Source organism: Stenella coeruleoalba (genome assembly GCF_951394435.1).
Source record: "Stenella coeruleoalba genome assembly, chromosome: 5".
In the NCBI taxonomy this organism is placed as follows: Eukaryota; Metazoa; Chordata; class Mammalia; order Artiodactyla; family Delphinidae; genus Stenella; species Stenella coeruleoalba.
The window spans coordinates 9,645,710-9,670,952 of record NC_137150.1 but is presented as its reverse complement, the minus strand read 5'-3'; the positions used below and the strand labels follow the sequence as shown (position 1 = coordinate 9,670,952).

The window sequence follows — 25,243 nt, the reverse complement described above, 5'->3', positions numbered from 1 at the left end:
ATACTTGTTCATTAAATTTGAGAAAAACCACAAGTCAAGTAAAGTCCACAGTAAATTAAATCATCTTTCTCAAATACCAGAAGGTTTTATACACACACAAACACACACACACACACACACACACACACACACACACACACACACACACACACACCCACATATATCTGATTAGGTATTCTTGGATTTAAAATGAAGTAAATAGCCTAGATGGTCTCTAAGGCTTTTTCTGTCTTTCAAATTCTGTGGTCTACAAATCATATGACATGATATGATATATGAGATATAATATAATATAAATAAGGGACTGTAGTGGGTAAAGTGAACAAATGCATTCTAAGAATGTTTGAACAATATTTAGCGGTAAATCTTCTAAGAATAAGGAATTTGAAACAATTTTAATTAACCTGTATTCTTTCATTATAGGTCAGTGCCTTGTCAAAAACATGTCATTACACGTGTTAACACAGTAAAGGAAAAATGCAGTCGCGCATCTGTGGAGTGTGTTTAGTGCTGTACTAAGTATTTATTCGAGGTGCAAAAACTAATGCACGGTCTCTGCTACCATTTAAAGTTATAAAACACAACCAAGCCAGTAGATGAGGCAACGGGTATAAGTGGAATCTGAGAGAGGGAGCAGGCCAGGGGTTTTGTTGACAGGGAGGGGGTAGGGCTTGGACTAGGGGCTTGAGAGAGGCATGTACGGTCCGTGTGACGAGAGCGGAGGGACGGGGCTTTTCTGGTGGGCCAGAGGGGAGAGGCTTCGTCATCCAGATGTGCTTTCCATGCCCATGACGTATGTTGTCCTGTCCGAAGGGAAATGTTTGCTTTGGGAAGCAGCAGAAATTAGGGTTGGAAGTAGAGGTTGGGTTCTATGGCGGGAGCCTTTTAATTCAAGGATGAAGTGTTTGGCGTTGACTTCTAAGGCCAACATTGCCCAAAGCCTGATTGGAGGAACGCTAGTCATATGCTCCTGGGGCAAAGGGTTTCATCACCAAATCTTCATAACACAACGTATTCCCCTTTGGAGATTCTTAGGACACATCAGCATGCTACATGTTCCCTAGTTCAACTCAGCATTTCCCAAACCAAATGTATCTGGTTGTAAAGCCCTTCTTTCAAGCTCTGTCTGCCAACGTCTTGAACACTTCTGGAATCTGCCGTAGGCCGTGGGGTCATGAAATAGTTTGGGACAGGCCTGGGGACTCACTGACTGACCCATCTCTCTCCTGTGCCCTCCGTGTTCCAGTACTCCACACAGCACTGGAATGTGGGGGCCTGAGCTACTGGGGAAGGGGGGAGGTGATTGTGAAGGTCTGGTTCAGGCGTGCTGGGCCTGGGATCATGTAGGGTGGCTGTCCTGGTCCAGTCGGGCTGCTATAACAAAGTATCACAGACCAGAGGGCTTAAAACTACAGACTTAGCTCTCACAGCTCGGGAGGCTGGGGCGTCCAGGATCGCGAGGTGAGGGCCCGTTTCCTGGTTCGGGGCTGGTACTTCCTTGCAGGGTCCTCACATGGTGGAAGGGGTAGAGCTTTAAAAGAGCACTAATCCCATTCATGAGGGCTCCATACTCCTGACCCAAGCACCTCCCAAAGGCTGCACCTCCTAACACCATCCCTTTGGGAATGAGGGTTGCAACATATAGATTGGGGTCGGGCAGGGGGACACAAAACAGACCATAGCAGAGGGTCAAATGGAAATAGCTAGCACATCGTTGAAGCAACTGCAGTAAAACTTGGGGTGGAGTGGCGTCTACAGATAGAATTAGTATCATCCAAACGGAGGAGTTATTTGAATGGGTGAGTTCTTGGTTTTTTTTTTTTAATTAATTTTTATTGGAGTATAGTTGCTTTACGATGTTGTATTACTTTCTGCTGTGCAGCAAAGTGAAGCAGCTATACGTATACATACATCCCCTCTTTTTTTGGATTTCCTTCCCGTTTAGGTCACCACAGAACATTGAGTAGAGTTCCCTGTGCTATGGATGAGTTCTTTAACGAAGAAAGGGTTGGGAGGAAATCTAGGCAATCCCAGGATATGATTACGAGTTTGTATTAATAATTCAGACCTGAATGTTTTACTTCAACTTCAAACCTTAAAAACAAGCCGGCACATCTGAGCTCCTGCCCTGCCCTACTTTTTTTTTTTTTTCCCTATAGCAGTCATTACCTTCCAACCACAGTATCATTTGCTTACGTCCCTGGGTTATTGTGTGTCTCCTTCCAACTAGAATGTAAACTCCCTGAGAGCAGGGAGCTTTGTAATTCATATCGTCTCCCACCGACGCCAAGAGCAGCGCCTTGCCAAAGCTGGCACTCAGTAAATACTGGTGGAATTGAATTGAATGTGGAATGCTACGGTTATTCATCCATTTGTTTCTTCACAGACGTTTATCAGGGTCCTACTCTCAGTCTGAGGGAGGCTGGGGACCTCACTTCCCCGCCCCAGGGCTCCAGGCCGAGCGCAGGAGAGGCGCAAGCGGAATCCTCACTGCACAGGGGACTTGGTCCTCTGGTGAGAGGGCAGCACAGCCCGTGACTGACCCATCGGGTCAGCACGGAACCAGAGTTTTGGAGCTTCAGTTGAGTCAGGAAAGTGGTTTGGGAGCAAGGCTGGTGGGGCGGGAATTCCAGGTGGGAGAGGAGCCCCCGCAGGGACAGCCAGGCGCAGGCCAGCAGTGGCCGCGGCACAGACGGGAGATAGCACAGACCCAGAAGCTGCAGCAAAACATTCAAACACACACACACACACACACACACACACACACACACACACAGCCCTCTGATGGATTAGACTGCGTGCAAAGAATTCTGTGTGCCAAAAAGGATCAGAAGCAAAGCTGCAACAACAATGAGAAACTAAGAAAAAAATGTTAGCGATACTTATTAGGAAAGGCTGATATCCCTAATAACACAAGGAGCTCCTAAAATCAGTCTGAAAAAGGCCAACAACCCTCATGTTTGTATTCTTTGCAAAGAATATGAACACAGTTCACAACAAGGGAAATTCAAAAGACTCTAAAATGAAAGGATGTCCAGACTCACCCATAAACGATGCAAACCTGCTACAGGTAGAGGGACAGTTATGAATGCAGAGTCTAAACTCTGGCCTTCTCAAAGCTGAAGTCGAGTCATGGGAGACAGAAAATAAAAAAGCAAGTAAATACAACACTCACTGTGTCCGACAGTGGTGAGTTTTTTGGAATCAGTGAGGCAGAGAGGGGGACAGGGCGGGGGCAGGGGTGGGCAGTGGCTCTTTTCAATAAAGTGCTTAGCCAGGACCTCAGGGAACCGGTGACATCTACGCAGGCATGATTGGAGGCAGAGAGCAAGCTTATCAGATATCTGGAAGGAGATTATTTCAGGAAGACGGGCCACCTGGCTACAGTGTTGGGAGCAAGGGGCCGGGAGGGCAGGAGCCAGGTGACAACGGGCCAGGCTGTTGCGAGGACGCCAGCTCTCCTCTCAGAGAGATGGAAGCTCTTCCTGAGGGTCTGAGCAGAAGAGTGGCTGCATCCGATAAGCAGGGGGTAAGGGGTGGGGAACGAAAGCAGGTGCTGGAGGACCACCCAGGAGGCTTTTGCAACCATCCAGGCCACTGAACGGCTTGATCTGGGGGGATCTGGGCGGTGGTGACGGCTATCAGGATTTATTCACGGATTGGACGTGGGGCAGGAGGAAAGAAGGCAGGACTGCAGGATTCTTGGTTGGGTTCTCTTTACCAAGATGGAGAGGACTGTGGGGAGAGGGTTTGAGACGGAAAATCAGAGGTTTGGATGTAGATGTGTTAAGTTTGGTCTGCCTGGTTGACTTCCAAGTCTAAAGTTCAGAGAGAGGTCCAGACTGGAGGCAATGAATTTGGAAGCCATGGGCACGAAAGAGGTCTTTCAAGCTTGGAGACCGAGCTCTTCTAAGCAGTGACAATGAATAGAGAAGACGGAGCCCTGGGCTTTCACCGTTTGGACGTTGGGGAGACACAGGAGAGTGACCCCAGAGGTTAGGGTGCAGCCAGACGGGTAGGAGGAGGTTGCTGTGATCTCCTGGAGAATGAGGTGTTTCAAGGAGATGCCACTTTTCACGCATCAGATCCAAACGTTCATATCAAAGACCCCAGAGTTCCGTCACACACAGATCATGACTGATGGGTGGGCTTATAGGGGAAACTGGGAACTGTCACATTATGTGTTAGGGGGTATAAATTGGGTCCACACCTAGGGAAGGCCACATGGCAGTAAATTTTGGAATTACGAATCATGTACACTTTGAACCAGTAATTCCTTTTTTTTTTTAGAGTTTATTCTAAAGATTTGATCACATATTTGTGGAATTACATGTGTTTAGAGTTTTCTTTATAACACTGAGAACAGCCTAGATGTTACATCTAAGTGTTTAATAGGAGGGTCCTTGTCAACTATGTTATGATAGATCTGTATGATGGGACATTATGCTACCCCTTCAAAAAGAATAAAGAAATATGTATGTGTCTATATTCACCTGCACAGACACACAGACTACATATATATACCTATATAAGGAAGATCTTATATACACATAAAGATAAAACAACATATGTGTGTGTGTGTGTGTGTGTGTGTATACATAGTTTAAAAAGGCAAGGCAAACAGTGTGTGCTATTTGCTCATGTGTTTTTTTTTAATTAATTTATTATTTATCTTTGGCTGTGTTGGGTCTTTGTTGCTATGTGCTGGCTTTCTCTAGTTGCAGCGAGCTGGGGCTACTCCTCGTTGCGGTGCACGGGCTTCTCATTGCAGTGGCTTCTCTTATTGCAGAGCGTGGGCTCTAGAGCGCAGGCTCAGTAGTTGTGGCGCACGGGCTTAGTTGCTCCGCAGCATGTGGGATCTTCCCGGACCAGGGCTCGAACCCATATCCCCTTCCTTGGCACAGATTCTTAACCTCTGTGCCACCAGGGAAGTCCCTGCTCATGTGTTTTAAAAGGTGAGGCAGGAGGCTAGAGCCTTGAGAGATGCTGAGGGCACCGCTCTCTCAGGGAGGGGGTAACCGCGGTTGCCCAGTGGGAGGGGCCAAGGAGGCTGGGTGATGGGGAGGGAAAGGTCGTTCTCCGTATACCAGTCTATACTTTCTAAATGTTGAGCCATGCGACTATATTATCTGTTCAAAAATTAAAATAAGAGGCGTAAAAAGAAAGGGAGAGGTGGACAGGGTTGCGTCCCGAGGGCCTCGTGTGTTTGGGTGATCGTGCCCACCTGGTAGAGGGGAAAGGACTGACTTCCGAGGGCCATCCAGACAAACGTGTCCTCCGTGTGAAAAGCTCATCTTTAAGTATAATTGGGGTGAAGAGGCCGTTTTGTTTCTCAACACAGTGGAGTGAGGAGGGTCTGCTGTTTGTTCCTCGTCTGATCCCAGCCCAGGTGAGTCCCGTGGCCCGTGTTTAGAAGGGTGGCATGGTCACTGGATTCCACAGAGGACGCGAGGGATGCCCCGCCCTCTCACCCGGATTCCCCAGGTGGAGCGCTGGCGGAGGAAGGCACGCCCCCCTCGCGCAGTCCATTCACGAAGCATAATGCTGTGGGCGTGGCATCCTTCTGGGTTTTAAGGGTATATTTAAGAGACCTGGTTTATCTATTGCACCTCAGATAGATAAATGGAATGGGATTAAACAGCTCAAAATCCATCTGAAAATAATTCGGCTTTTGCTAATGCCAAGATTGTTTGGGAAGAAGGCCTAGAGAGAGAGACTACCAACTGGAACTATGTGAAACGTCATGAGGCATTTCTGCGTCTCCATGGAGATAATGGCGTCAGCGCCCACGTGCTGGAGGCACACCCGAACTTCAGACCCCTGGGGTTTGGGGGGCAGAGCGTATAGTTTACAAAGCCTGTATATTTTAACACGTTCTATATATACGTTCGTTGGAAAAAATGATCCATATTTTGTTCTCAAGGGACTTTGATGTTGGGACATGAGACCATATTATTTTGAGGTACTTGTAAAACTTGACAAATTGACCTCTTGAGTGAGATCCCAGGTTGACTTGTGTTATATGGAATTCCATCTTTCAGGAAATAGCTCACTGTACCTAACTTGGGAAATCTGAAATAAATTAAAATTATAAATATATATTTCTTTTGTCACCATTTGAAATATTCTACCCTACGATTTTGGTTTCTATTTTCAACACACATAGAAATATTTTTGCACTGGGTATGTTTGTGATAAAAGCGTCTTTTAGGATAGCTAAGTAAATTTGCAGTTGAAAAAGTAATCTTTAGGTATATAAATTTAAGATCAATATGTCTCTTATGGAGTATTTTTTAAAATTATACTTGCTTCTGAAAATTTTGAGCCGTGTGCTACATGGTACATTTTCGATTCGAATCATTTAGATTGGTATAGAAAATCCCATCTAGAATGTTTGAAAGGTCACCTGCTTCATGTTTGGCATGAATAAATGCCATTTGTTTCCATCAAAGAGGAAATGCTGTCATGTTTCTGACTGAGCCCCCCTTCCCTTCAAGGCAAAGCCTCTTCTTCATATCTTAGTATTGTACGTATCATGTATTTTAAAATTTTTATTTTAGTTTTATGGCTGTTTGGTTTTCATCTAGGTTTATCTGTGATGGGAGGCGGGAAACTTTATAGGACTGGAAATTTCTCTTTACTACATTCCATTATATGCAGTTGCACTAATGTTCTTAGCTAATGTAATTACGTATCATCTTTACACTTCTTTATTAATTTTTTTTAAAACATGATAATCTGTCAGCACTACATTCCATCTTTTGTCATTAAGCTTTAAGCCCCTCAAAAACAAACCTTTAAAATACTTAAGTTACAGTGTTTTGAAACAATAATTGGAAAATTATGTGAAACAAGCACCTCCCTCTATAAAAAATCTGAGCTGTTTAAATTTTTGAGAGATGACATGGAAAGAAGCAATAAATTTCTAAAACATTGTTCTTTACATAAAAATCAAATAATATACTTTTGTGTGGCCATACCAATTTTTAAAATTTAACCCTGTGGCTATAAGTGGAAAGGTCCACCGTGGGCCCAGGGCCTGGCCTTGTGTTTTGTTTGTGTGGCCTGTGCCTCTGTTCCCTTTAGAGCAGAATGAACTACACTCTCGCAGGAATCACTGACTATGGCCTTTCCATTTGTCCTTCCTCTGCTGTTTGATGACCTACTGTTTATTTCCCTGGTTCTCAAGTTCACTACCAGAAAGGAATTTGAGCATTGCAGAAGAAAATGGTATACATTCTTCTGGTTAACATTCCAGAAGAAAAATAACCCACAGCTCTTTTCTAGAAACACAAACTTGGGGTCACGGAGTCGGAGGAACCTAATTGTAGGGTCTTTGGCACAGAGCAGCCAAGGCGCAAAGACAATCCGCTTGACAGAAGAGCAGACCCAGCAGGCCCAGCCACGGCTGTGCTTGAGATATTTGCTGCTTTCTAGACTTTTCCCCCAAGTTTTAGTTCATGTTTCCAAGCATGTCATTGAATTTGTGTAATATGCCCACAGCCTTCAAACTTTCATGCTTTTGAACACACCATATATATATATATATTTTATTTTTTTATTTTTTTATTTTTTTTTTTTTGCGGTACGTGGGCCTCTCACTGCTGTGGCCTCTCCCATTGTGGAGCACAGGCTCCGGACGCGCAGGCTCAGCGGCCATGGCTCATGGGCCCAGCCGCTCTGCGGCATGTGGGATCTTCCCGGACTGGGGCACGAACCCGTGTCCCCTGCATCGGCAGGCGGACTCTCAACCACTGGGCCACCAGGGAAGCCCCACACCATATATTTTGACTGTTAAATGATGTAGCACCGTGAAATTGTATCACGTCAAATTGTATCACGTCATGTTTTTCAAAAGACTGTTGACCTAGTTAGTATTGGTTTTCAAGTGAAGTGTTCTAAAACTTAACGAAGATGTTAATTTCTTTGGCCAGAATTAGCTGGTATCTCTTGCCTCACTTACCGACGTGGTCTGACAACTGCAGTGTCCGCCCTTTTACCAGCTCAGGAGGGGCTGGTTTGGGTGGTTTTCCTGCATCTTCTTATCCTTTTAAGAACTGTAAAGGCTCCACTTAACAGCATTATTACAAGCCTGCGTGTGAGGGCGGCTTCTAGGCACTGCACCTGTGTAGACGGATGGTCCCCGTCCCAAAGTGCAGGGCCTGTCACCCTAAAGTAGCAGCAACGTAGAGAGGCAGGCAAAAGACACATTGGAAACCGGTAAGCAAGGGACATGCCAAAAATCAGATAGTTACTTTGTGTAAGTACAAAGGGATGCTTGCCTGTCTGTGGAATCGATAGTGTAGTTAGTAAGAAGGCGGGAAGCAGAACTAGCCTCCCAAAGCTGCCCAGAGGTCCGTCACCACGAGCGACCAGGTCTTATTCCTGAGCAAATTAATAGGAGGTGCAGGCGTCCTGAGGCCCAGCCTGCACCCCGAGGCCGCGGCTGAGCCGTGCTGGCTGCTCCTGGGCCCCGTCTGTGGGGGACAGGCACCGCCAGATCACCTTTCTTTAATCAGAGTTCAGCATTCTTGTCACTCCACTGAGCACACTCGGGCAGGAAATGATAAGAGCTCCCTTTCTTCCTTGTTATGTAAATTTTCAACATAACTGTTTACAATTTTATAATAGGGACAAGGGCAGTCAGCTCTCTCAGAGGAGGTGTTTATTCTCATCTCTCTACTCACTAAGGAGAAAACACAGAATGGTTGTCCTCAAGTTTTCTGAAATTTCAGCTTTTCTGATTGGTTATTTATTTCTTAAGATTAATCTTTACATTACCAGTTGTTTGTAATCTATTCTGTAAAGTTTCATTTTGTAATACATAGTCCTTGCATGCCTACAGAATCTCCCTTTCATAGTATGAGTCCTCATACAAAAATCCTAATTTGCTACTGCACCTACAGTTTATTTTGGCATCGATTAAAAAAAGCAGAAATTGTACATGTTCTCACATCGTTGTAATGCTGTTGCCCTATTTGCTACTCTAAGGCCTGTATACTCAGCCATTGTATTCCAGAACAAAGTTATAAAGATTTCTTTCTGAAATGGTTGTCAGTGAGCAGATAATATAAGCACTAGTCCCCTTACCCTGGCTTTCTCCCCATGCTTCTAGAAGTCTGTAGCTTTTTACAGTGTTCAGCATGTGTAAGTAATGGGCCTTAATGGGACTCAACACAGCAGATGGTCAAATGCCCTGTACATGGAGTTTGATCAATACATGTTGTTGGCTGACCAATTAGTGTTATTACTTCAAGCATCAGAAATTACTTTCATTATCCAAAATGATGAGACCTTTTGCATCTCAGTGTTATGAATATTGACTACTGATTACAGAAATAGAGAACTATTGTGAACAATCCACTTGTTAAAGAAATCTGAGATAATAGTTCAGGTTTATCTCTTCAAGTAAATATTCCCGATTGTTTCATATTGGAGTCCTTTTTTAAAAAAGGTGAAACTAGAAAACATTAAAAAATAATCTTGTTCGAGATAGAATAATTTAGAAATAGATATTTGAATATGTGAGCTGGGCCAGTCATTTAAAGAAAAAAAAAAAGTAGAATCGTGACTGTCTTGCCCATGTCTGTCTGTCTGTCTCTTCTCTGGCTCCTAACCCCACCACCTTCAAACTGTAACTAAAGAACAAGAAATTTTAAAAAGAAAACAACTTAGCTTCTTCGTGGGGGGCAGGGGAAGGAAGGTGGTAACTTAGTCTTAAAGTTTTCAGTTATCTGATTTTCACCATCTACTTTAAAACTCTGCTCTTCAGATAGATGGTTTGACTTACAGGCGGAGAAGAGATGCTGCTTCTAAGTTTCTTAATAAGATAAGGATGTTTTCACTGGGCTAATGTTTCTTTGCTGAAAATAATTTGGGAAATTGGGAGAACGTTACTTAACATCTAACCCAGACAGGTTCTTTATATCCACCGTTGATGTGAAGACCTCCTGTGACATGTTAGAATAGATTTCCTGGTAATTTAATATCAAGGGAATAATGCAGTTTGCATCTTGACATATAATCAGATTTCTTTGTTATATTTGGGCAGACCCAGTTCCATGGCAGGATCTCATTCTCTCTCCCCTTGTATTCCCTTAGAACAGGGTCAGTGCCTGTCTGATACCCCTGCAGTGTTCTACCTCACAGTGTAATTATTGGATACACACAACCATCCCAAGAGCTCATATATTTTTTTTAACATCTTTATTGGAGTATAATTGCTTTACAATGGTGTGTTAGTTTCTGCTTTATAACAAAGTGAATCAGTTATACATATACATATGTTCCCATATCTCTTCCCTCTTGCGTCTCCCTCCCTCCCACCCTATCCCACCCCTGTAGGTGGTCACACAGCACCGAGCTGATCTCCCTATGCTATGTGGCTGCTTCCCACTAGCTATCTGTTTTACGTCTGGTAGTGTGTATATGTCCATGCCTCTCTCTCACTTTGTCCCAGCTTACCCTTCCCCCTCCCCATATCCTCAAGTCCATTCTCTAGTAGGTCTGTGTCTTTATTCCCGTCTTGCCCCTAGGTTCTTCATGACATTTTTTTTTCTTAGATTCCATATATATGTGTTAGCATACAGTATTTGTTTTTCTCTTTCTGACTTACTTCACTCTGTATAACAGACTCTAGGTCCATCCACCTCACTACGAATAACTCAATTTCATTTCTTTTTATGGCTGAGTAATATTCCATTGTATATACGTGCCACATCTACTTTATCCATTCATCAAACACATGAAAGAATGCTCAACATCATTAATCATTAGAGAAATGCAAATCAAAACTACAATGAGATATCATCTCACACCAGTCAGAATGGCCATCATCAAAAAATCTAGAAACAATAAATGTTGGAGAGGGTGTGGAGAGAAGGGAACACTCTTGCACTGCTGGTGGGAATGTGAATTGGTTCAGCCACTATGGAGAACAGTATGGAGGTTCCTTAAAAAACTAAAGATAGAACTACCATACGACCCAGCAATGCCACTACTGGGCATATACCCTGAGAAAACCTTAATTCAAAAAGAGTCATGTACCAAAATGTCCATTGCAGCTCTATTTACAATAGCCAGGACATGGAAGCAAGAGCTCATATTAAGGGCTGGGATTCTTGTTTAGAAATAATGCATGATAGTTGGGAAACCTTAGGCCACTGGGCTCAGACAAACCAATATTCAAGTTTTTCTTTACCATTTCCTCGGGAAAGTTCTATAGCCTCTTTCCAAGTTTCCTGTATAGTAGGTGTAAAGTGCCCGGTGAGTTGTCTTTTGTTTCCCTTGATCATGTCTTTGGCCTGGACTTTGCATATCACAGGGGAGCAGTGAAAAGTACAGTCATGCTGTATAGATCAAGTTGAGAATCCTTTTATTTCCTTAAAAAATAAAATCAACATATGCTACATATAAGTGGATTGGCGGAATGTTTGCAAAGATTAGTCTATAAGTTAATAATATGAAAATCTTTTTAAAGAAACAGGTGTGTTATGTAGCAAACCAGACAATGAAATAAATGGTAATGGGACTGATGGTCTTGACCACTTTTTTAAATGTGGGGTTTTATATTTTTAACGTAACTTTACCATTTTTCAACTAATCACCTTTTCGTGCCCATTTTTTTTTTTTTTTTTTTGCGGTATGCGGGCCTCTCACTGTCGTGGCCTCTCCCATTGCGGAGCACAGGCCCTGGACGCGCAGGCCCAGCGGCCATGGCCCACAGGCCCAACCGCTCCGCGGCATGTGGGATCCTCCCGAACCAGGGCACGAACCTGCGTCCCCTGCATCGGCAGGCGGACTCCCAACCACCGCGCCACCAGGGAAGCCCCTCTTTGTGCCCATTTTTAAAGAGCCTCATTAATAATACACTTTTCACTTGCCTGTGGACTTTTATTGGGCTATAGATATTTTAAGAGGGGGAGGATGGGGGGAATTGTCTCACTTTTTCATAGACATGTAGAATATGAGGTTTTTAGACAGCTATACTTGTTTCCTTAAATGTTTCTGCATTTCATCATGGGACTTCCCTGGCCATCCAGTGGTTAGAACTCCGCACTTTCACTGCCAAGGTTGTGGGTTCCATCCCTGGTCAGGGAACTAAGATCCTGCAAGCTGCGTGGTGTGACCAAAAAAAAAAAAAAAAGAGTTTCTCCATTTCATCCTAATCGGTATCATTTTTTATCATCTTGACTGTGTTTCTTCCCTGAGTCCTCAGTCCTTCTCAAGGCAGCCTCTGGCCCTGTGTTCTTCTGAACTTTCTGAAAGCTGCTTTCTTAAAATCTAGGACAGATATTTGTTTGAGCTCGGCATTCCCACCTTCGGCTGTTCCGTGCTTGTGTTACCTGCAGGTTCTTAGCTGTTGGTTGAAGTGAAGCCCCGCGGGGCAGTTCCGGTCACTGTCTCATCACCTTAGTGGTCAGATGGTCAGCAAGGCGAGTTAAGCCAACTGCCTCCAGTGGCGAGAGGCTCCCAGGCGTACATCTGGGTGGTTGACAAATCCGCCAGGACTATTGTGTCACATCTTTGTGCCAGTATTGAGATTTGTAAGAAGAAAGCGTCTCAAAAAGCCCGCTTCTGGTCAGGCAGCTGTATGGTGCGGTCCCACGATAACGTCACAACCATGTCCCTTCCCACGCCCCTCGGAGGCCATACAACTCTATACCTTCTTGTTACACAGAGAGTCACTGCTCCACCTCTTCTCCTGTGTCTCTTCTCTTTCCCGTGTCCCAGTCTAGACGTCCATCTACTGAGCCTCAGTGACGCTTATAAGACCATAATGCTTCCCAACTATCCGAAATAGAAACATTATGAATATTAACGATTGAGGTCCTGAAATCCAGATCGTGCTGAAGTATTAAAACCTAAGACCCATCGGGGTCCTACCATCGGGGCCTCACCTGGCCGTGTTCTAGGAAGCGGGTCTGAGTCATCACAGCACACACCAGGGAGTCTCTCAGACCTGATCAGGGAAACGTTGTGTGTGTGTGTTTTACTCTAGCAGAAATCCTGGGTTTTAGAACATCATCGCCACCTACTCGTGGTTATTATTTTTTGTCTATTTTTCCCATCTGTTAAGCTAAGTACATCCAGGAAAGTCAGAACTAGATATGGGGGATGCAGCCCCCCCCCCATGTGAGCCAGGCCACACAGCAGTGCGCTGGAGGGGGTTTAGTGACCAGGTTGGGGTGTTGGCAAAAGAGAGGCTGAATTAAAGGAGAGTGGTCAGTGTAGTAGTTTCCTAGGCAATGTAATGAATGTTACTAGTTACTGTTCTTTTTTGAAACCAGGGAGGTTCTTAAGCCTTAATAGCATGACAGGAATTAGGGCCATAGTTCCTATGAGGAGGGGAAAAAATAGAGAAGAAGGAAGAGTAGATCGGCAGCTTACTGTATTTATCCTTTGTGTCAACTCTCCGTCACTGTTTAAAGACACTAAGGAATAAAGTTACTGTCAGTCACGACGTAAATAGCTGCTCTGAAACGATGTTGCATAGAAAGGGAGTTAGAAATCGGGATGCCCAACTGAACAGTAAAAATGTACGAAAGGACGCCGGAAACGTCTTGTAAAAATTACAGCTGCTCCAACATTATTTGTAATAGCAAAAGATTGGAGACAATGTCCATCAGTGAGGACTGGTTAAATAAATGCTGGCTCATCCACACAATGTGGGAGCCTGTGTAGGTGTTAGAAAAAGAGTGAAGAAGAGCTTGACACACGGGCAGGGAGTGATCTCCACTACGTAGTTACCTGAGAAGAAAAACCACGATACAGAGCAGGGTGCGTGGTATGCTGCCTTTGTGCAAGAAAGGGAGGATTGTGGATATATGAACACATTTGCTTAGATTTTCAAGGAGAAACAAGACAATAAAAGATAAATATAAAACTAAGAAAAATGCGTAGGAGGAGGGAGGGGTCAGAGTAGAGGAGACCAGGAAGAAAGTAAGATTTACCTGAATGCACCCTGATACGTAGTTTGACTTTGGAATCATAAAACAAATTATATCCAAAAAAGCAAAATCACTTCCCACCCAACACATACACAATGGGGGGGGGGGGAAATAAATGAAGGGAATTATACTTTGTTAAGTGACATACCCACATAAAGAAAATAATTATTCTGACAGACCTTAGAACACAATACTTTTTCTGTACCTTCTCAATGAGATACTCTAAGGACAAAAAAAATGCAGAGTTTAAATTGTATTTAGCGGTCTTACTATTGGTTATGTTTGTGTGGTTAAGAATTAAGATTGTCTACCTAAGAGAAAAGAAATAAGCATAAGATTTTTTAAAATTATGTAAAATTCCTGTATACTTAAATTTGAATTAGAAGTATGAGTAAGATCTTATTCTTCCCTTAAAAAAAATACTCCGGGCTTCCCTGGTGGCGCAGTGGTTGAGAGTCCGCCTGCCGATGCAGGGGACACGGGTTCGTGCCCCTGGTCCGGGAAGATCCCACATGCCGCGGAGTGGCTGGGCCCGTGAGCCATGGCCGCTGAGCCTGCGCGTCCGGAGCCTGTGCTCCGCAACGGGAGAGGCCACAACAGTGAAAGGCCCGCGTACCGCAAAAAAAAAAAACCCAAACAAACAAACAAAAAAACCTCCATGTACCTGAGATCTGTTCAATATAAAGGCCTAGAAAACAGTGGAAACTCAGTAACAATGTGCACTCCTAGCCCCCAGATGGTGGTCTTTAAACACCATTCCCCACTGTAAGGGTCCAGAGGTCCCTGGAGAAATGCCTGGTTCCACGTCTGTGATGAGAAATGTACTTGGTAGGTCTAGAACATCTTGTGCTGGAAAGCAAGGGACATATCAAAGACTAATTAGTGATTTCAGAAGAACCTAGGAACCCACCTGTGGGGTTCCCATTGGCCAGAGATGGGATAAGTGACTGCAGATGAATATGAAAACTTCCCATGAGTTTTAATGATATTAAACCAGGAAAAGGACTGTCACGCCACTCCTGCCTTCAGGCTGTTTTGAATGATGATGGGGAATATGCATTGTTTATGTAAATTATTCCGAGTTAGAGTTCTTGGGCGTTCTCCCCATCTGCTCCCCTCTACAGCAGGCTTGGGGTCTGACCTCAGATTGACTTTTACTGGGACAGGAAATACATTGCTTTGCACTCTTTTCGTCCCTAATTGCCAACATCGTGTCCTTGGCAGAGCTGAAATCTGCCTCTGAGATTCCAAAGACCTGGATTCTGGTCCAGCTGTTGTGCTGCTCCCTCCACAGCCTCAGTGTCTCTGAACCTGACTGAGCCTCAGACATCTCATCTCTAACGTAAGAATGAGGATGATCACCTGTGCCCTGCAGCCCTTCCAGTCCAGGAGCACCCACCTCTAAGACACCTTCTGCCTCACGGATGCCGTGAATTTGCAGTGTTTCCCCCATTGTTACATTCTTAAATAGGCCCTTTATGAAATCTCAGTGGAGGTTGGAATCGTTTCAGCTGTACCTAGAAAAAGAAATATTGCCGGCTCGTTACCACAGATTGGGTGGGGAAGTAATATCCTCTGTCTTTCTGTTTCTTTCAGCCATGGAATTCCATGAACACTTGCACAGCATAGGCACCAAGGAAGGTCTGAAGGAACGCAAACTGCAAAAAGCTGTGGAGAGCTTTACCTGGAATATTACCATCTTAAAGGTATTTTCCGAGTTGTTTCTGATGCTAGTGATGTTGCATCCTTGTTCAGCATGTTTCTTCCTGTTAGTATACCACTTCCTGCACTGTACATTACCAGCCACTTGAAGCTGTGGCATGGTCACAAAAATCGAATGAGAACTCTGCTTTCTGGAGAGCCTGCTGCGGGCACAGTAGCTGGGCAGTGCAGCTCCGAGGGAGAACAGGGGACTCGAGCAGTTGGCACCTTGTGATTCTGCCAAGAAGGGAAAGGATCTGCATTTCGTCCTTAAAGCATCGTAAAGTTCATAAATGCCAGTTGCTACATGTGAAATAGAAAGCATTGATTACAGAGGAATGACTGGGAATTTGAAGATTCTAGTTCTTCAGATTTCATTCAATGCTTTAAAGTATAATCACAGCCTTAATGTCAATATGCTACCAGGGAAGAAGTAGGAAAGAATTGTGGGGGGCATAATCAAAAGAAATATGTAAAGGAATTGCTATTTGAAAAAAATTTCCCTTCAAGGGAGAAACCATCTATATCTGTTTGTTTATCTGCTTCCTTCTTTCTTTCTCTTCCTTTCTTTCTGTCTGTCTCTCTCTCCCTCCCTCCCTCCCTCCTTCCCTCCTTTCCTTCCATCTACCTATCTCAGCATGACCATTTTAAAAAATTAACTTTTATTGGTTTTATTATAAAAGTAATATTTTTTCGTTATAGAAAATGTCAAAATAGCATAACCAAAGGTAAACATAGTCCCACCGTCCAGGGTCTTTTGCTGTACATTCTCCCAGTCTTTTTCTCTATGGTATATATCATATGACATGATTTTAAAACTAACGTTATGTATGTGCCTTGGAACTTTCTTTGCATTTTGTCTCTCTGATCTTTTCTTTATCTCAGTGTTTGGGACCTTGAATAATAATAACACAGAAACATTATTTCACTCTGGGCCTTGGACAGCTCAATGTAAAATTACTCTCCGGTTCACCCTCCAAACTTTCTTCTCAGTTGAATTCAAAAGACATTATCACAGCTGCCTCTTTTAATTGCTCTGTTCCCCTTCAAGTTAAAAGATCCATCCTGCATCCCTAATTTTCAAAGTAATATATACTCATGTAAAAAAAATTTGGGAAATACATACGTGTAGATGATAATAAACTACAATTTAGACCAAAAAAAAAAAAAGATCCCTCCTGCAGCTGACAACAGTTTTCTGATTTAATTTAATGAAAAGTCACCCTTTCAAAGCCAGCCAACTTGCACTTTCTCATCTTAAACCCTTACTCATTTTTATAATAAGTCATTTTCTAAACTTCTTCAAATACTTCCCTTCCTACACATGTACTTTTTTCCATCTCTGGATCTTCTGCTTAGTATTTAACTCTGATCATTTGCAGTTCAGTAAACAGCAGATAGGACAATTTACAATGAAGAGGAATTTGGCTTTACAACTTGCTGACTCACTCCCAACCAGAGACGGGGTTGTACACTACCAGTTTCCTGCAAACCTCAGGAAAAAATTGCATCGTAGTCTATAGCCCTGTGATAGGAACAAATGCTCGTTTGGCTTTTATTTTATTATAGGCAAAACAGACTTAGGGAGCAAACTTTTCATCTGTCAGCTATCCTTGCTACTCCATTCTGGTCCAGGAACCAGCAGCCTGGGCCTCACCTGGGAGCTTGTTCACAATGCAGACTCCCGGGCCCTGCCCCAGGCCTGCTGAGTCAGAATCTGCCTTTTTACAAGATCCCGGGGGATTCTTATGCACATTACAGTTTGAGAAGTACTGGGCTAAGAACCCCTGAAAATGGGAGGCTGGCGCACATATTCATGAAAAACAGCTGACATAAAGTAATGGCTCAGGTTTTAGAAACATGAAATTGAACCAAACAGCTACACTGAGGAAACTATTTTCTTTTGAATTATGTCCAGGAGATAGAATTAGCACCTCAGACTTACGTACATATGGAAACAAACGTATAGAACAGGGTAATAGATCTTTTTAAAATTCCCAGGGTAGTATTTGCTGTAGCTGATGTTTGAGTATGGTGGAACCCAAGCGCTGAGTGGGGAAGAGTTGGAGAGGTCGGTGTGTCTTTTCTGTACAATAGGAGGGCTTTTTTCATTGCTGCATATTTCTCGGGTTTAAACTTTCTTTAGAAGAATCAGTGCCGGTGGAGTTTTAGACATGAGTTTGGGTCTGAGTTGAGCTCCCAGCCTTTTTCTGGCAGGAGGGGATGGGTCCCTTGAGTTCCCCTCACCACCTGTTCTTTGCACAGAGCTTGGAGGGAGTCCAGCCCTCCAGGGCCCTGTGTGGTATGTAGTTGGCAGTGGGTGCCCTCATGGGGGCACAGAGGCTTGGGGAAGGTTCCAGACTTTCCCTCCAGACGTGCTGAGGGAGCCCCGGAGCTGTGAGGCCAGGTGTAAGAATTACCCGGGTGCTTAAGACACAGTCTCCTAAGCCCCACCACAGACCTCCTGGGTCAGCATCTCAGGGGTGGACGCAGGAATCTGGCTGTGTGACACGTTCCTCAGGGGATTCGCAGGCACCTTAAAAAATTGAGTGCCACCACTCTAGAGTCAAATCAGAAGTGTCTTTCCTTCTGAATCACCCCACTTATGTGAACAACAAGGGAGGCAGGGTGGCCAATCATCGCGGGATGAAGGACTTGCAGTGTGAGAGCCGGGGTGATGGATCACCCCCAGAGCAGGCGCCCGCCCACAAACTCCTTTCGTCCAAGGATGTCCAGCCCAGTTTTCATGAGTCCTTGCTAGCTTTGTTTAGTTTTTTTAACTTTAAGAGTTGCTTTAAAATACAGAAATGAACGAAGGAGAAATGTCACCTCTGATTCCACATCCAGAATGACCCGCTGTTAGGGTCTTGGCATATTTACTTCCAGTCATTTTTTTCTTTGAATAAAAATCATTCATTTGTTTTTGTAAATATGTCTTCATTTTAAAGAACTTTTTTAATGTATAAAAGATAAGTTTTAAAATGACCTCAGATCCTCCGAGAAATAATTATTATTAAATGTAAGTGACCTTATTCCAGGAACCTTTTTATATGCATGTGGACGGATGGATGGAGACACATGTTTTTGATCCTGAGTCATACTTTTTTCTCATTTTTCACATCTTTGATATTGGTGTGTATCTTATAATGCATGGCATCTTTGCATTGTAGCCTAGTTAAATTGGAGTGATTTTCTTCCTTAGTGGTGTATAAAAAGTGGTATGTATGTCTCATAAGTACTAGTGTCTCAGTTATTATGAAATAAGGTATATCAATAGATAGAATCCTACTATAATTTCTCTATTTAATTTTTTTAAGTACTAAGTTTCACTTCACTTAAATTAATAGGAAAAAAGCAAACCATAAAGAAACTAAATGAATTGCTGAACAATTTTTACCCTAGAGGTTTTTCTTTCCTATAAAATCTCTCTGAGGTTAAGAAAAGAGACTATGAAAAATGTTAATTGGAGTCATTTTGTTGGGTTTTTGAAAGCTGGACATTTCAGTTATAAGCTTTGTTGGTTGCCCTTCTGCTACGAAAGATGAGTTAGCGCTTTTTAATATTTCTGCGTGGGGAGTTAGGCATATTGTTAGTTTTCCATTATCCAGGTTTAAACATCACCAGTTGACTCCAGACTGTAGTTCCCATGTTGCTTGCTCTAAGCTCAATATTTAAACTGGTTCGCTCTCACCACCAGTCCAAGAAGTTGCCCATGCTTTTCTGTAGCCTGAGGGAATGGCGGAGAAGAGAGAAATCTCAGCTGGGGTCATAGACAGCCTTTGTTCGGATACTTGGACCCAGCTTTCTCAGAGTTTGTAAATGTCCTGTTCTAGGGTTTCTGCTGCATAACTGGGGAGAGGGTGTAATTCATTCCCACAGGCTTCTGATTGCTGCTTTAATTCAGAAGCCAGCCCTCAAGACCTCACACTCATTAGATAGCACCATTCTCTCTTTTTTGATGAGCATTACTGAGGTATAATTTACATAAAATAAAATTCACCAATTTTAACTGCGCAGTTCAATGAATTTGGACAAATGCATATAATCATGCAACCTACCACAGTGATGATAGAGCATCATCCCTAGAAGTTCCCTTGTGCCCCTTTGTAGTAAACTCCCCCACCTTGCTGATCGCTGGTCTGAGTGCCATCTCTAGTTTCACCCATTCCAGAATGTCACATAAATGGAATCGTGTAGTAATAAACTTTGTGCCTGGCTTCTTGCATTTAGGATCATGCTTTTGAGATTCATCCAAGTTGATGTATGTTTCAGTAAGCTATTCCTTTTAATTGATGAATAGTATTCTATCCTATGGGTGTACCACACTTTGTATGTTCACTAGTTGATGGACATTTGGGTTGCTTCCAGGTTTTACCTATTAAGAATACAGCTGCAACGAACATTCACATTCAAGTCTTCGTGTGAACATATGTTTTTATTTTTCTTGGGTAAATACCTGTGAGTGGAATTGCTCATATGGTAAGTGTATGTCGGACTCTATAAGAAATTGCCAACTGCTTTACAAACTGCTTTATGAACTGTTCCATTGTGAACTCCCCCCGAGCAGTGTTATGAGAGTTCCAGTTACCCCACACCTTTGTCAACATTTGTTATTATCAGTTTAGCAAGTCTAATAAGTGTATATGGTTTGAACATCTTTTTGTTGGGGTCTTTGTTTTTTTTTAGATTTTTTTTAAAAGATCATGATGGGCCTTAGTGTGGCTTTCTTTATGTTTCTTCTGCTTAGAGTTCTTTGAGGTTTTTCTATATAGGGATTTACAGTTTTCATCAAACTTGGAAATTTTTCAGCCATAGTTTCTTTAAATTTTTTCTGTTTTACCCTTTCTCCCCTCTCCTTCTGTGACTCCATTTGTACATATGTACTGCTTGATACTATCCCATAAGTCACAGATGCACTGTTCATTTGTTTAGGCCTTTTTGCTGTTTTTTTTTTTTTTAATAGTTTCTAGTGCTGCAAGCAATGCTAGTCTTCAAGTCTTCTAGTCTTCAAACAATACTGCTCTATGTTCTACAGCGTCTAATGTGCCATTAATCCTGTCCGGTGGGGTTTTTATTTTGAATTTCCTGCTTCTCTTCTTTGTACTCATGATATCCTCTCCCTCCCTTTGTGCTCATGGTACAATATCCTATTGTATATTTACAGCTGTTGTAGCCCTCCCTCCCTCTCCACTACCCTTGCAGCCGCTTTGCCTCCCTGAGCTCCAAAGAGGGGCTGCTGGGCTCTGTTTGGGAAGCTCTCCAGGCAATGAGCTGGACCTTGTGTCCATACCCCTTCTCCCAGGGCTCCCTGTCTTGCACTATCTGAAAATCATTGCTTTATATATTGTGTCCAGATTTCTAGTTGTGTGTCAGCCCCATTCCTAACTTTTCCATCTCACCTCTTTCTTCCCACCCCCTGTCCCATCATCTCTTCTTCTCCATCAAACAGAAGTAAAAGGAGAAAGACACTCAGTTTATATCTCTCCAGGTTGGTGGGCTATTAGAATTTTCAGAACCTAAATGGGAAAATAATTTGAAAAAGAATAGATATATGTATATGTATAACTAAATCACTTTGCTGTACACGTGAAACTAACAGCATTGTAAATCAACTGTACTTCAATATAAAATTAAAAATTAAAAAAATCATTGCAGAACTTCCTTCCCATATTCCTGATGAAATGAGCAAAAAGAGTAAAACTGTCAAACACACACACACACACACACAAATACACAAACACAAGCAGCCACCCCGCAAAGAAAAGGATATAACATAGTTTAATAAACTTCTAAAACTCACAGAATTCATACTGGCAATTCATAAAAATCCTGAACATTGGGGTACATGTATCCTCTTGAACCATGATTTTCTCCAGATATATGCCCAGGAGTGGGATTGCTTAATCATATGGTAGCTCTGTTTTTAGTTTCTTAAGGAACCTCCATACTCTTCTCCAGAGTGGCTGTACCAATTTATAGTGCCACCAACCCTGTAGGAGGGTTCCCTTTTCTCCACATCCTCTCCAACATTTATTGTTTATAGACTTTTTAAAAAAATAAATTTATTTATTTTATTTACTTATTTTTGGCTGAGTTGGGTCTTTGTTGCTGCACACGGGCTTTCTCTAGTTGTGAGCAGGGGCTACTCTTCATTGTGGTGCGTGGGCTTCTCATTGTGGTGGCTTCTCTTGTTGCGGAGCACAGGCTCTAGGTGCATGGACTTCAGTAGTTTTGGCACGTGGGCTCAGTAGTTGTGGCTCATGGGCTCTAGTATGCAGGCTCAGTAGTTGTGGCACACGGGCTTAGTTGCTCCGCGGCATGTGGGATCTTCCTGGAGGAGGGCTCGAACCCATGTCCCCTACATTGGCAGGTGGATTCTTAACCAGTGCGCCACCAGGGAAGTTCCCTGTTCGTAGACTTTTTGATGATGGCCATTCTGACTGGTGTGAGGTGATACCTCATTGTAGTTTTGCATTTCTCTAAAAATTAAAAATGTTGAGCATCTTTTCATGTGCCTCTTGGCCACCTCTATGTCTTCTTTGGAGAAATGTCTATTTAGGTCTTCTGCCCATTTTTTGATTGGGTTACTTTTTTGTTTGTTTGTTTTTTGATATTGAGCTGCATGAGCTGCTTGTAAATTTTGGAAATTAAGCCCTTGTCAGTTGCATTGTTTGCAAATATTTTCTCCCATTCCATAGTTGTCTTTTGGGTTTTTTTTTCCATTTTCTTCGCTGTGCAAAACCTTTTGAGTTTAATCAGTTCCCATTTCTTTATTTTTCTTTTTATTTCCATTACTCTAGAAGACAGATCGAAAAAGATATTGCTGCAGTTTACGTCCAAGAGTGTTGTGCCTATGTTTTTCTCTAAGAGTTTTACAGTATCTGGTCTTACATTTAGGTCATTCACCCATTTTGAGTTTATTTTTGTGTATAGTGTTAAAGAATATTCTAATTTCATTCTTTCACATTTAGCTATCCAGTTTTCTCAGCACCATGTATTGAAGAGACTATCTTTTCTCCACTGTATATGCTTGCCTCCTTTATCATAGATTAGGTGACCATAAGTGCATGGGTTTATCTGTGGACTTTCTGTCCTGTTCCATTGATCTGTATTTCTGTTGTTGTGCCAGTACCATACTGTTTTGATCACTGGAGCTTTGCAGTATAGTCTGATGTCAGGGAGCCTGATACTGCCAGCTCCGGTTTTCTTTCTCAAGACTGCTTTGGCTATTTGGGATCTTTTGTGTCTCCATACAAATTAAAAAAATTTTTTTTTGTTCTAGTTCTGTGAAAAATGCCATCGGTAATTTGACAGGGATTGCATTGAATCTGTAGATTGCTTTGGGTAGTATAGTCATTTTGACAATATTGATTCTTCCAATCCAAGAACATGGTATATCTTTCCATCTGGTTGTGTCATCTTCGATTTCTTTCATCAGTGTCTTATAGTTTTCAGAGTACAGGTCTTTTGCCTCCTTAGATAGGTTTATTCCTAGGTATTTTATTCTTTTTGATGTGACAGCAAATGGGATCGTTTCCTTAATTTCTCTTTCTGATCTTTTGTTGTTAGTGTAGAGAAATGCAGTAGATTTCTGTGTATTAATTTTGTATCCTGCAACTTTACCAAATTCATTGATGACCTCTGGTAGTTTTCTGGTAGCATCTTTAGGATTTTCTATGTACAGTATCATGTCATCTGCAAATAGTGACAGTTTAACATCTTTTCCATTTTGGATTCCTTTTATTTCTTTTTCTTCTCTGCTTGCTGTGGCTAGAACTTCCAAAACTATGTTGAATAAAAGTGGTGAGAGTGGACATCCTTGTCTTGTTCCTGATCTTAGAGGAAATGCATCCAGGTTTTCACCATTAAGTATGATGTTAGCTGTAGGTTTGTCATATATGGCCTTAATCATGTTGAGGTAGGTTCTCTCTGTGCCCACTTTCTGGAGAGTTTTTATCATAAATGGGTATTGAATTTTGTCAAAAGCTTTTCCTGCGTCTATTGAGATGATCGTATGGTTTTTATTCTTCAATTTGTTAATGTGGTGTATCACACTGATTGATTTGTGGATATTGAAGAATCCTCGCATCTTGGGATAAATCTCACTTGATCATGGTGTATGATTCTGTTAGTGTATTGTTGGATTCGGTTTGCTAGTATTTTGTTGAGGATTTTTGTGTCCATGTTCTTCAGTGATACTGGCCTGTAATTTACTTTTTTGTGTGGTATCTTTGTCTGGTTTTGGAATCAGTGTGATGGTGGCCTATAGCATGAGCTTGGGAGTGTTCCTTCCTCTGCAATTTTTTGGAATAGTTTGAAAGGATAGGTGTTAACTCTTCTCTAAATGTTTGATAGAATTCACCTGTGAAGCCATCTGGTCCTGGACTTTTGTTTGTTAGGAGTTTTTAAAATCACAGTTTCAATTTCAGTGCTTGTGATTGGTCTGCTCTATTTGCTATTCCTTCCTGGTTCAGTCTTGAAAGATTGTACCTTGCTAATAATAAGCATTTGTCCATTTCTTCGTGGTTGTCATATAGTTGTGTGTAGTAGTCTCTTATGATCCTTCGTATTTCTGTGGTGTCAGTTGTAACTTCTTTTTCACTCCTAATTTTATTGATTTGAGTCCTCCTGCTTTTTTTCTTCATAAATCTGGCTAAAGGTTTGTCAGTTTTGTTTATCTTTTCAAAGAATCAGCTTTTAGTTTCATTGACCTTATCTGTCGATTTCTTCATCTCTATTTCATTCATTTCTGCTCTGATCTTTATGGTTTCTTTCCTTCTGCTAACTTTGGGTTTTGTTTGTTCTTCTTTCTCTAGTTGCATTAGTTGTAAAGTTAGGTTGTTTATTTGAGATTATTATGTTTCCTGAAGTAAGATTGTATGGCTATAAAGTTCCCTCTTAGAACTGATTTTGCTGCGTCCCATAGGTTTTGGATCATCATGCTTTTGTTTTCGTTTATCTCTCGGTATTTTTTTATTTCCTCTGATTTCTTCAGTGATCCACTGGTTGTTTAGTATTGATAGCATATTGTCTAGCCTCTATGTGTTTGTGTTTTTTAGAGGCGTTTTCTTGTAGTTGATTTCTAATCTCGTAGTGTTGTGGTTGGAAAAGATGCTTGATATGATTTCAATTTTTAAAGTTTACTGAGGCTCGCTTTGTGGCCCAGCATGTGATCAGTCCTGGAGAATGTACCATGTGTACTTGAAAGGAATATATACTCTGTTACTTTTGGATAATGCACTAAAAATAGCAATTAAGTCCATCTGGTCTAATGTGTCATTTAAGACCTGTGTTTCCTTATTGATTTTCTGTCTGATGATCTGTCCACTGATGAAAGTGGGTTGTTAAAGTCCCCTACTATAATTATGTTACTGTTAATTTCTCCCTTTATGGCTGTTAGCATTTGCCTTATATGTTGAGGTGCTTCTGCGTTGGGTGCGTATATATTTACAATTCTTCCATATTCTTGTTGGATTGATCCCTTCATCATTATGCAGTGTCCTCCATTGTCTCTTGTAACAGTCTTTATTTTAAAGTCTATTTTTGTCTGATATGAATATTGCTACTGCAGCTTTCTTTTGATTTCCATTTGC

The 25,243-nt window shown here is 42.2% G+C and overlaps 1 protein-coding gene across 2 annotated transcripts in view; it reads left to right on the top strand.

Moving 5' to 3' along the window:
• Nucleotides 1-25,243, top strand: part of PLCL2 (phospholipase C like 2) — a 196,480-nt gene that overhangs the window by 149,612 nt on the left and 21,625 nt on the right. For both annotated transcript variants that reach the window (XM_079921255.1, XM_079921256.1), the window contains exon 6: nucleotides 15,546-15,655. In XM_079921255.1, the coding sequence (XP_079777381.1) occupies nucleotides 15,546-15,655 (110 nt within the window). The remainder of the gene's footprint in view (nucleotides 1-15,545; nucleotides 15,656-25,243) is intronic.